At 41.9% G+C, this 13361-nt stretch overlaps 1 protein-coding gene across 1 annotated transcript; it reads right to left on the bottom strand.

The window, feature by feature from the left end:
- Nucleotides 1–736: 736 nt before the first annotated feature.
- Nucleotides 737–5324, bottom strand: LOC139366189 (sialic acid-binding Ig-like lectin 5). Its single transcript, XM_071103383.1, has 9 exons — nt 5280–5324; nt 4659–4811; nt 4116–4511; nt 3411–3731; nt 3037–3300; nt 2669–2950; nt 2350–2476; nt 2069–2150; nt 737–1940 (listed from the first exon to the last, which is right to left on the bottom strand). Exons 2-9 carry the CDS (start codon nt 4717–4719, stop codon nt 1560–1562), a joined length of 1914 nt encoding a protein of 637 aa, XP_070959484.1. The 5' UTR covers nt 4720–4811; nt 5280–5324; the 3' UTR covers nt 737–1559.
- Between the last annotated feature and the right edge of the window lie 8037 nt (nt 5325–13361).

The following is a 13361-nucleotide window of genomic DNA, read 5'->3' as shown; positions in this document are numbered from 1 at the left end:
CTTGTAAGCAAATATTTCTGCAGGTGGCAATAAATCACCAACCTTAGCTTTATTCCTGTTCATATAACACACTCTAGGTGGCAGAATGTACCATTGCACCACAAAAATAAAATCATCACAGGGGGCCGCAGTGGCTCACAGGGCTGCATACCCACATGTAGTCAGAGCCCTGACTCTGGCTCTGACTACATGTGTGGGTATAGATGTGGGTATGCAGACCTGATTTTTGGGGGGGCCTCCACCCCCATCAAAGTTGCCCATTCCTGATTTATTCAATTGGTAGCTTATAATTACTATTGAATGAAATTTGTGGAGATGGTAAGTTGAAAAATGTACCATTTATACATTCTTTTAACAGATTTCAGAGAACAAACAAATGAAAATATAAAAAAAGATTGAGGTAGTGCCTCAATATAAAACAATACTGCAATAATGCACACTTATGAATAGAAAAATATTCTCATAAATGGGTTAGCTGACAATGTCATGAAAACGATAGACATGCTTCAATGGGGCAGAAGACCACATGTTGTGGTGATTCTGGATGGCCAGATATCTAGCAACAATGACACAAAGCTGCCATCTGGCGAATAGTAGGTGGCTTGTTTCAGCTAGTTTTATGTTGTTATTGAAATGTCATATTTCTGGGGGGTGTTATTTGCTAATATGGCACACAAAAAAATGCTACCTAGCTAACCAAACAACTGTAACAATGTATTTGAGAGACAACAAGTGCTCATTGTGCAAATGTATTTATATTTTCAAACATTGGAGACGAAATATGTGACATGTTGTCAACAATCTAAGCCAACCCAGCTGTTTTACCACATAGTTGTGCTCACATCTGTTTTGTTGCTAAACAACCAAGCTGTCAAAAGAAAACAACAACATAATGTACTTTTTTTCTTGATTCTTTAATTTGAGCTCTCTGGCTAGCCCAAAATGAGAATTCTGAATGACATTTTACCAACATTTTCAACCGTGTATCAGTATTCTATTTACAGAAATATATTGATTACATCCACACATACTACCTAATATCCCCACCCACTTGTCAAATCAAAATGCAAAATGAAAGGAAAGAGGAGAAGAAAAAAGAAATGGCTTGACCTCTACTTTTCCCAGCCACGTATGTGTCAGTCCTTCCCCTTGGTGACAAAACACTGTCATTACAAAAGTAAAATGACTCTTCCTTGAAAAACTTTATAAAAACTTGAACAAAACTTGCTTCTATGTACAACTAGAAAATATTCTTATTGAAAATGTACAACCACCAGATACATACAGTACCATCTGACACAGGGCTGTAAAATAAATAATTTACCAAAACTATTAACTACAGTAGTTTCAGTTATTAAACAACATCTCTGTATTATCATGAAACATTCAAACTTGATTCAGCACATGAGGAAACAACACCAAAACTACAGTAGTTTCAGTTGAGCAAAAGTCCCAGTATCAACATAAAACATTCAATCTGGATTCAGAAAATGATATAGGAACACATGGCTATATAATACTGCATGCTATCCCCCATGTTTCTAGTGAAAATTGCTGTGTCACTCACCACCCATAATAGCCTTGACGTTGGAGTAAAGCTCTGTATTCTCATATGTCTCTGCTGCTGGCTTACCATTCTCGTTCTCCTCCTCGTACATCACTCCACTCCCCTCTCCTCCACCTTCATACCATTCTTTCTTATTCTCTCGTTTGATTTTGGCGTACTCTGACTCTGAGGTAGTGGTCTTCTTCTCTGCCTCCTCAGGAGTCTTCTTCAGTTGGGAGTAGTTGATAGTGGCGTAGTGCACATCTTGAGGTTCTTCCCCTTTGGCAGAGTTTCCTGCAGCTCCACTGGTCTGGGGTCCTGTGTTTTCAGCTCCCTCCATCAGCACCACCTGCAGAGGGGTCTGTTCGCCCCGTACAGCCTGTCCTGAATTCGTCTATGGAGTAGATTACCGAGAGCACTGTGTGAGGAGTCTTGTTAGCCTGGTGGTCCCAGATCTGTTTATGCTGTCAATGCTAACAGAATGTTGGTAAAGCTGAAAAAAGAAGGAAACTGGTACGGCACCTGTTGGTCTTCACATGCCACCATCTCCAGGTTTGTGAAAGGGCTTTTGGAGTCTGAGTCCTTTGGGATCCTCTCTTTGCATCTAGGGAAAATATTATAAATAAAATGTCTCAATAACTATATGTTAGAGAGGTTAGCAAGCACCTCCATTATAACATTGTGCAAGGCATTGCAACATTTGACAATATATCTGATACTCTTGATAGGAAATGTGAATTTCTAAAGACAATCACCAACACTCATATAACACTAACTGTACTTCAGTAACAGAATGCATGTACCTTTTACATTTCCCTGTCAAACACAGGATGATACAACAGGTGGTGGATGAGAAGGCTGCACCAATCACAAATGCAGCAATCGGTGGTGGGTTCAACAGTATAGCCAAGATGTCTTTAGATACTTTCTCTATAAAGAGAACAAAGCATGTATGATTTTAGAAGTTGCTCACCATACTTTGTATCCTCTGATCTTCTTTTTAAATGAAATAATAACATTATATTTTCTCACTCAAAGCATATAAATCCTCTATGTTGCAGACATATTGGGTGGGATAGGGAAGCTGTTGCTCTCTAACAAAGTAACAACTTATATCTTTACCTCCTCGCTTTCCTTGGCTCTCTTTTTGGGTGACTTGCAGCTTCTCTCTCACTCTGCCCACTTCATTTGTGCTGACACACTCCACAGTAGTGTTGGTGTGGTGCCCGACATGCATCCTGATGGTGGTGTTCACTGAGGACCTCAACACTGATTTAGTGAGGGAGTACTCCTCAGTGTTAAGCCAGCCTATGAGAGGTAAGGGAACCCCCTGGCTGACACACACACAGGTCATGACCTTTGCCTGGATGACACACCCAGAAGCATTGAGAATCACAGGATGGTCTAACGAGAGACAGAGGGGGAAGATATATATCATGGACAATTTAAAGTAAACATGTTTCAAGCTATTTTGTGTTGTTTGTACTCACACATCACAGTGACAACAATGGAAGCTGTCAGAGTCGTCTTGTTGAGTTGTTGAGCTTTACACACATACTCCCCAGTATGTTCTCTTGTCATGTTGGAGATGGTGAGAGAGGCCAGTCCAGAGTTATTCTCTTCCAAAGCTGTTGTCCCATTCTTACTCCAGGTGATAGATGGTGGTGGTGGGTAGCTGTCAACAAAGCAAGACAGATTCAGGGTATCACCCTCTCTCACTGTGTTACTACCAGAGATCTTGGGTTCCTTCACATCTAGAAAATAAAGTATATAATCAGTTTATCATGTTCATGAATTATAACTGTTGAAGCACAACAAGCTGTTGGGTTGTGCAAAGTAAGGTCAGATGATGTAGGCTACTTACGAGTCACATTCAAAGTCACTGTCTCCTCAGTGGTGATGTTCCCTTTGAATGTCACTTGGCACGTGACCTTGGTGGTGTGGTGCTCTGCTGAAGGTGTAAAGGTCAAAGTTGAGAAGTGGGTTCTTGTGACTCTGGTCAGATCCTCTCTCCTTTGTGTAGTGGTGTTGTCTCTGAGCTCAGTGATGTTGTCTCCTGTCCCTCTCCATGTCCATGTGATGTTAGGAGGAGTTCCAGAGCAGATTCCCGGGGCGGTGCAGGTCAGGGTCGCTGGTTCTCCCTCTGTCAGAGGAGGAGTCAACACTGAGGGCTTCTGGGTCAGAGCTGGAGGTAGGAAATAGAAACACAGACTGAGGCCTAAATTCAATCAGGATCGTGGAAGATTCGCACAATAGCATGATTTACATTTAGAGGCAATGTTCCCGTATTCATGGTAAATGCACGTCGGCTCAAAGATATTTACCTTTACATTTAAGTCACGCTATAACTTGGATTTTGTATCAATGTAGAAAACAGCAGAAACATACACTCATAGAAAGTATGAAATCCTAGTACCGGTTTAGAAAAATAAACACTTTGAAATGGGAGACTTGGGGAAATCTTGGGCTTTGTAAATTGGAGGTACTTATGTTACAGTAAGTGTACATGACAAATTACACTAAAGTAATACTCATGTCACTGTAACTAACAGTAATAGTCATGCTGTACCTTTCACTGCCATTTTCAGTTTCTTCTGGTATGTAAATTGACTTATATTTCTACTGTTCAATGTTCCGGACAGTCTTAATTTATAGTCTCCGTCATCAGTCTTAGTGATGTCGTTGATGATCATACTGCAGTTCTTCTTTGTCAGGTCTGTCTCCAGTAGTGCTACTCGCCTTCTATAACCCTCCTGAGCTATAGAGGAATTTATTGAGTGGAAAATAGAGTCCGTTTCGACTTTAATAGAACATTGTGCATCAGGGCATTTAAGCCACATTGCTATGCTAGCAAGGAAGTCATCAGGGTGAGTGAACGAACATGGAATAACAGCACATAGTCCAGTCTGTGGTGTTATCTCTGCTGGACTGAAGGTGATGTTGTATGCTGCTGCAAGGGCCTTCTCTGATGGAGGGAAATGAATATAGTCATGAGTAATACAAGAAGCACTGATACTACTTCACTTGTTTGTAAAAAAAAATAATGTGACAGTATCTGTTGGGATGTGTGTCATATGTATATTAACAATAGTAGTGGTATAAGGAACCTTACTTTGGCATGTGGTTCTCTCTGTCAGAGAGAGAAGTAGAGCTGCCCAGATGAGGACCCACATCCTGCCTCTACTGCCTCGATGAATCAACCACAACACCGGGGTCTCTCTCCTCTTTCTCCTCTATGTCTAATGGTCACTATCTCTGTCTGTGTCTACTGGTATGGAGCAGGAGACGAGTGTGAAATACAATATGAAATGGTGTTGTGAGAATAACAACATATAGCAATACACATTGGATATTAATATTTCATTACACCTTTATGAGTGCTACAGTTGCATTCATAACAACCTTCTTAACACTTTTATTCAACTAAGATGTATTTTTCTGTAATGCCTAGAGAGGATGTCAAAGAAACATTTATGCTCAAGGTTCATATGAATTCCTTCTTCACAATTGCTCATACATATATTTAACTGCATTCATAAATATTTATTCCTATGCTGTTTAAAGCCTTATGAAGGAATGTGCTGTATAGCCCTAAATGAATAATATTACCAATACATTACATAGTCATAATTAAGTTTTAACAGTCATTCAATGTAACGAGACAAAAATATATCATTGTTCAATAGCTTGTCTTTTGATCCATGCAGAGAATAAGACTGAATCAGCACATTACCTCTCTCTGTGTGCTCTCTCTTCCTGTTGACTGTGAGCCCTGTGTGAGTCTCTGATGGGTGTGAACTGTCACTTCATGTCCCCAGTCTGTTACTCCTCCCTCTAACCTGGTGCTGCAATCCAGGAAGTCCCTCTGTACTGCATACCACCCAGCTATACTGTACTGTATCTAGACCATAATCAACCCAAACACATCAACCAACCCATCAAACCCCACCAATCCACACATACCACCCAGCCATACTGTACTGTATCTAGACCCTAATCAACCCAAGCACATCAACCAACCCATCAAACCCCATCAATCCACACCTATCAACCAGCCTTGATCAACAATGCAATCCCCTTGCCTTGTATATTCAGATGCAGCTTTATTTCATAAGAAAGTTTCTATAAGATTTCTATAAGAAAATGTGTACATATTTCAAGATTGGCTGTTTGAAACATGTGCATGTGAATTACATGGAGAATGCCTTGCATTGGATAGAGATAAGATGGCAATAGTCTCACTGTTATTGATGCCCTCTGTGGTCTGAGAAATGAAGCCCTGTACCCAATATGATAGATCTGCTGCAAAAAGGGTACTGCCATATTCTGCAGTAACTGACATAGTAACTATAGTAAGTATAGTGTGCTAAATGCACTTATTATGGACTGTCACGCCCTGACCTTAGTTATCTTTGTTTTCTTTCTTATTTTGGTCAGGTCAGGGTGTGACTAGGGTGGGTATGTTAGTTTTTGTATTGTCTAGGGGTTTTTGTATATCGAGGGTTTTTGTAAGTCTAGGTATATGTAGGTCTATGGTGGCCTGAATTGGTTCCCAATCAGAGGCAGCTGTTTATTGTTGTCTCTGATTGGGGACCATATTTAGGTAGCCATATTCCTTGAGTATTTTGTGGGTTCTTATTCTATGTTTAGTTGCCTGTCTGCACTTTTCATATTAGCTTCACGGTTTGTTTTGTTACTTTGTTACTTTGTTCAGTGTTCTTTCTTCATTAAAAGAAGAATGTATGCTTTTCACGCTGCGCCTTGGTCACCTAATTACAACAACCTTGACGTGGGCGGAAGGTAGCCTAGCAGTTAAGAGTGTTGGGCCAGTAACCGAAAGTTTGCTGGTTTGAATCCAAGGGGCCGGCAAAGGGTAAGAATATGCAGGGTAGGGTTAAATGCAGAAGACACATTTCGGTTGAATGCGTTCAGCTGTGCAACTGACTAGGTTATCCCTTTATTATCAACGTTAGAGGCTACTGGGTTGTGTTCAATATATTTTTTTTGTGATGGTTTTATACCACAATCTTTCAAGTATAGAGACATATAAGACCCACTTATGAAGAGTGATGATTCTTTCACCGTTACATTATGTTGACTTAATAGCAAGAAGACATGGTAATAATGCAACTGATCACAGCCTGAAATCGAAGGAATTTGTTGCAACAATGCCTGATAAAGTATCAGTAATGTGTAAACTGTCAGATGAATTTCAGTTTCAATTTGTGTAGTTGTAATGGAAGTGCGTGTAGTCATAAATAGTTTACTTCATCTTCACACTTTGTGACTGTGATATTTTTTATTTGTTAGGTCGGGTGTTACTTCCCCGAAAAACTTACACTTAAACTCTACACCATGTTCCTTGAAATATACAGTGCCTTTGGAAAGTATTCAGACCCCTTAGCCTTTTCCACATTTTGTTACATTACAGCCTTTTTCTAAAAAAGGATTAAATACATTTTAAAACTCATACATCTACACACAATACCCCACAATGAGAAAGGCAAAAAAAATGTTTTTATCAATGTTTGCTCATGTATTATAAACTAAACAGAAGTACCTTATTTACATAAGTATTCAGACCCTTTGCTATGAGACTTGAAATTGAGATCCGGTGCATCCTGTTTCCATTGATCATCCTTGAGATGTTTCTACAACTTGATTGGAGTCCATCTGTGGTAAATTAAATTGATTGGACATGATTTGGAAAGGCACACACCTGTCTATATAAGGTCCCACAGTTGATCGCGCATGTCAGAGCAAAACTAAGCCATGAGGTCGAAGGAATTGATTGTAGAGCTCCGAGACAGGATTGTTTCAAGGCACAGATCTGGGGAAGGGTACCAAAAGATGTATGCAGCATTGAAGGTCCCAAAGAACTTAGTGGACTACATAATTCTTAAATGGAAGAAGTTTGGAAACACCATGACTACCTAGAGCTGACCACCCAGCCAAACTGAGCAATCTGGGGAGAAGGGCCTTGGTCAAGATTTAACGTCTGGAGGAAAGCATGGTGGTAAGAGCATCATGCTGTGGGGATGTATTTTAGCGGCAGGGACTGTGAGACTAGTCAGGATCGAGGGAAAGCGCTCAGGATGTCAGACTGGGGGGATGGTTCATCTTCAACAGTACAATGACACTGGGCAGACAGCCAAGACAACGCAGGAGTGGCTTCGTGACAAGTTTCTGAATGTCCCTGAGTGACCGAGCCAGAGCCCTGACTTGAACCTGATCTAACATCTCTGGAGAAACCCTAAAATAGCTGTGCAGCGACGCTCCCCATCCAATCTGACAGAGCTTGTGAGGCTCTACAGAGAAGAACGGGAGAAACTCCCCATTTAGAGATGTGTCAACCTTGTAGCTCTAACGGTTTTCTTCTTCCTCTGTCGAGGAGTATGAAATATCAGACCAATATGCAGCGTGGTAAGTGTTCGTCATATTTATTACACTGAACACAGAAAACAAACGAACAAGAGCATAAAGGAAAACCGAAACAGTCCCGTATGGGGAAAACACTGAAACGGAAAATAACCACCCACAAACCAAAGTGGGAAAACAGGCTACCTAAGTATGGTTCTCAATCAGAGACAACGATTGACAGCTGCCTCTGATTGGGAACCATACCAGGCCAAACACATAGAAATATAAACACAAGAACAAAACATATAATGCCCACCCAAAATCACGCCCTGATCAACCTAAAATAGAGACATGAAAAAGGAACAAAGGAAGACTAGGCTGCAATCGTTGTAAAAGGTGCTTATCAGATGGCGCCGGAGGGGATGGCTGCCGTTTTATGGGCTCTTAACCAACCATGCTATTATGTTTGTTTTTTCACATTGTTTGTAACTTATTTTGTACATTATGTTGCTGCTACCATCTCTTATGACCGAAGAGAGCTTCTGGACATCAGAACAGCGATTACTCACCTTGAACTGGACAAATCATTTTTCTTTAATGAGGCGGACGAGATGGATTTACTCCAGACACCCGACAAGGCCCTCATCCCGTCAAGAGACGGAGATATTGCAGAAGGAGGTCAGGGTGCCTTGTAAGTTTCCAGCGATGAGTGGTTAACCTGCCTTTACCATCGGTACTATTGGCCAACGTACAATTGTTGGATAATAAAGTGGACAAACTATAAGAACGTATATCCTACCCAAGGGTATTAAAAAGTGTAATATCGTATGTTCCACCGATTTGTGGCTGAACGACGACATGAATAACATACAGCTGGCGGGTTATACACTGTATCGGCAGGAAAGAACAGCAGCCTCTGGTAAGACAAGGGGTGGCGGTCTATGTATATTTGTAAACAACAGCTGGTGCACGATATCTAAGGAAGTTTCAAGGCTTTGCTCGCCCGAGACCACCTTTAGACTGTAGACCACCTTTACTCCACACACAGAGACGCGAATAAAGCTCTCCCTCGCCCTCCATTTGGCAAATCTGACAATAATTCTATCCTCCTGATTCCTGCTTACAAGTAAAAACTAAAGCACGAAGCACCGGTGACCCAGTCAATGGAAAAGTGGTCCGAATAAGCAGATGCTAAGCTACAGGACTGTTTTGATAGCACAGACTGGAATATGTTGCGGGATTCTTCTGATGGCATTGAGGTGTACACCACATCAGTCAGTGGCTTCATCAATAAGTGCATAGATGACATCGTCCCCACAGGACTAAGATCGAATCGTACTACACCGGCTCCAACGCTCTTCAGATGTGGCAGGGCTTGCAAACTATTACAGACTACAAAGGGAAGCACTGCAGCGAGCTGTCCATTGACACAAGCCTAGCAGATTAGCTAAATTACTTCTATGCTCGCTTCAAGGCAAGTAACACTGAAACATGCATGAGAGCATCAGCTGTTCCAGACGACTGTGTGATCACGCTCTCTCTAGCCGATGTGAGTAGGACCTTTAAACAGGTCAACATTCACAAGGCCGCAGGGCCAGACGGATTACCAGGACGTGTTGTCTGAGCATGCGCTGACTAACTGGCAAGTGTCTTCTCTGACATTTTCAACCTCTCCCTGTCTGAGTCTGTAATAACAACATGTTTCAAGCGGACCACCATAGTCCCTGTGTCCAATAACACTAAGGTAACCTGCCTAAAAGACTACCGACCCGTAGCACTCACGTCTGTATCCATGAAGTGCTGTGAAAGGCTGGTCATGGCTCAGATTAACACCATTATCCCAGAAACCCTAGACCCACTCTAATTTGCATACCGCCCCAACAGATCCACGGATGCAATCTCTATTGCACTCCACACTGCCCTTTCACACATTGACAAAAGGAACACCTATGTGAGAATGCTATTCATTGACGACAGCTCAGCGTTTCACACCATAGTGCCCTCAAAGCTCATCACTAAGCGAAGGACCCTGGGACTAAACACCTCCCTCTGCAATTGGATCCTGGACTTCCTGACAGGCTGCCTCCAGGTAGTTAGGGTAGGTAACAACACATCCGCCATACTGATCCTCAACACGGGTGCCCCTTAGGGGTGCGTGCTCAGTCCCCTCCTGTCCACTCATACAGTGCCTTGCGAAAGTATTCGGCCCCCTTGAACTTTGCGACCTTTTGCCACATTTCAGGCTTCAAACAAAAAGATATAAAACTGTATTTTTTTGTGAAGAATCAACAAGAAGTGGGACACAATCATGAAGTGGAATGACATTTATTGGATATTTCAAACTTTTTTAACAAATCAAAAACTGAAAAATTGGGCGTGCAAAATTATTCAGCCCCTTTACTTTCAGTGCAGCAAACTCTCTCCAGAAGTTCAGTGAGGATCTCTGAACGATCCAATGTTGACCTAAATGACTAATGATGATAAATACAATCCACCTGTGTGTAATCAAGTCTCCGTATAAATGCACCTGCACTGTGATAGTCTCAGAGGTCCGTTAAAAGCGCAGAGAGCATCATGAAGAACAAGGAACACACCAGGCAGGTCCGAGATACTGTTGTGAAGAAGTTTAAAGCCGGATTTGGATACAAAAAGATTTCCCAAGCTTTAAACATCCCAAGGAGCACTGTGCAAGCGATAATATTGAAATGGAAGGAGTATCAGACCACTGCAAATCTACCAAGACCTGGCCGTCCCTCTAAACTTTCAGCTCATACAAGGAGAAGACTGATCAGAGATGCAGCCAAGAGGCCCATGATCACTCTGGATGAACTGCAGAGATCTACAGCTGAGGTGGGAGACTCTGTCCATAGGACAACAATCAGTCGTATATTGCACAAATCTGGCCTTTATGGAAGAGTGGCAAGAAGAAAGCCATTTCTTAAAGATATCCATAAAAAGTGTTGTTTAAAGTTTGCCACAAGCCACCTGGGAGACACACCAAACATGTGGAAGAAGGTGCTCTGGTCAGATGAAACCAAATTTGAACTTTTTGGCAACAATGCAAAACGTTATGTTTGGTGTAAAAGCAACACAGCTGAACACACCATCCCCACTGTCAAACATGGTGGTGGCAGCATCATGGTTTGGGCCTGCTTTTCTTCAGCAGGGACAGGGAAGATGGTTAAAATTGATGGGAAGATCGATGGAGCCAAATACAGGACCATTCTGGAAGAAAACCTGATGGAGTCTGCAAAAGACCTGAGACTGGGATGGAGATTTGTCTTCCAACAAGATAATGATCCAAAACATAAAGCAAAATCTACAATGGAATGGTTCAAAAATAAACATATCCAGGTGTTAGAATGGCCAAGTCAAAGTCCAGACCTGAATCCAATCGAGAATCTGTGGAAAGAACTGAAAACTGCTGTTCACAAATGCTCTCCATCCAACCTCACTGAGCTCGAGCTGTTTTGCAAGGAGGAATGGGAAAAAATTTCAGTCTCTCGATGTGCAAAACTGATAGAGACATACCCCAAGCGACTTACAGCTGTAATCGCAGCAAAAGGTGGCGCTACAAAGTATTAACTTAAGGGGGCTGAATAAATTTGCACGCCCAATTTTTCAGTTTTTGATTTGTTAAAAAAGTTTGAAATATCCAATAAATGTCGTTCCACTTCATGATTGTGTCCCACTTGTTGTTGATTCTACACAAAAAAATACAGTTTTATATCTTTATGTTTGAAGCCTGAAATGTGGCAAAAGGTCGCAAAGTTCAAGGGGGGCGAATACTTTCGCAAGGCACTGTATCTGCATGGCCAGGCACAACTCCAACACCATCATCATTAAGTTTGCTGATGACACAACAGTGGCAGGCCTCATCACCGACAACAATGTGACAGATTAGAGGGAGGAGGTCAGAGACCTGGCCTTGTGGTGCCAGGACAACAACCTCTCCCTCAACGTGATCAAGACAAAGCAGATGATTATGGACCACAGGAGAAGGAGGGCCGAGCACGCCCCCATTATCATCGACGGGGCTGTAGTGGAGCAGGTTTAAATCTTCAAGTTCCTTGGTGTCCACATCACCAACAAACTAACATGATCCAAGTTTTGTCGTGAAGAGGGCACGACAAAACCTATTTCCCCACAGGGGACTGAAAAGATTTGGCATGGGTCCTCAGATCCTCAAAATGATATACAGCTGCACCACCAAGAGCATCTTAACTGTTTGCATCACTGCCTGGTATGGCAACTGCCTCCGACCGCAAGGCACTACAGAGGGTAGTGCGTACGGCCCAGTACATCACTGGGGCAAAGCATCCTGCCATCCAGGACCTCGATACCAGGCAGTATCAGAGGAAGGCCCTAAAAATTGTCAATTACACCAGCCACCCTAGTCATAGACTGTTCTCTCTGCTACCGCACAGCAAGCGGTACCGGAGTGCCAAGTCTAGGTCCAAGAGGCTTTTAAACAGCTACTACTCTCTGCTTATTATCTATGCATAGTCACTTTAATAACTCTATCTACATGTACATATTACCTCGACTAACCGGTCATTGTCTCTGTACCGGTACCCCTGTATATAGCCTCGCTATTGTTATTTTACTGCTGCTCTTTAATTATTTGATACATTTATTTCTTATTTTTGTAGGTATTTTTCTTACAACTGCATTTTTGGTTAAGCGCTTGGAAGCATTTCACTGTAAGGTGGCATGTAACAACTAACAATTGATTTGATTTAAACAAAGTTCTGAGTAAAGGGTCTGAATGTACATTTAATATTTTTTTTTTTTTTTTTTTAATAAATTTCCCAAAATGTCTAAATACCTGTTTTTGTTTTGTCAGTATGGGGTATAGTGTGTAGACTGATGAAAAAAACTATTTTATAAATTTTAGAATAAGGCTGTAATGTACAACATGTGGAAAAAGTCACTTTCCGAATGCACTGTATATGTTGTTTATACTCAGTTTATGCAGAGTTTAATAAACTATAGTTTTATAAAATCACCTCTTTATAAAACACATTGTTTCATGATTTGGACCTTTAGTTCCAGTGAAGGGAAATCTTGAGGCTACAGCATACAATGACATTCTAGACGATTCTGTGCTTCCATCTTTGTGGCAACAGTTTGGGGAAGGCCCTTTCCTGTTTCAGCATGACAATGCCCCCGTGCACAAAGCGAGGTCAAAATAGAAATGATTTGTCGAGATAGGTGTGGAAGAACTTTACTGGCCTGCACAGAGCCCTGACCCTCAACCCCATCAAACACCTTTGGGATGAATTGGAACGCCGACTGTGAAACAGGCCGAATCGCCCAACATCAGTGCCCGTGGCTGAATGGAAGCAGCAATGTTCCAACATCTAGTAAACAGCCTTCCCAGAGGTGGAGGCTGTTGTGGAGGCTGTTACAGCAGCAAAAGGGGGACCAACTCCATATTAATGCCCATGATTTT

Source organism: Oncorhynchus clarkii, chromosome 2, assembly GCF_045791955.1.
Source record: "Oncorhynchus clarkii lewisi isolate Uvic-CL-2024 chromosome 2, UVic_Ocla_1.0, whole genome shotgun sequence".
Lineage (NCBI taxonomy): Eukaryota > Metazoa > Chordata > Actinopteri > Salmoniformes > Salmonidae > Oncorhynchus > Oncorhynchus clarkii.
The sequence above is the reverse complement of the archived record's forward strand: the minus strand, read 5'-3'. Positions and strand labels throughout refer to the sequence as shown.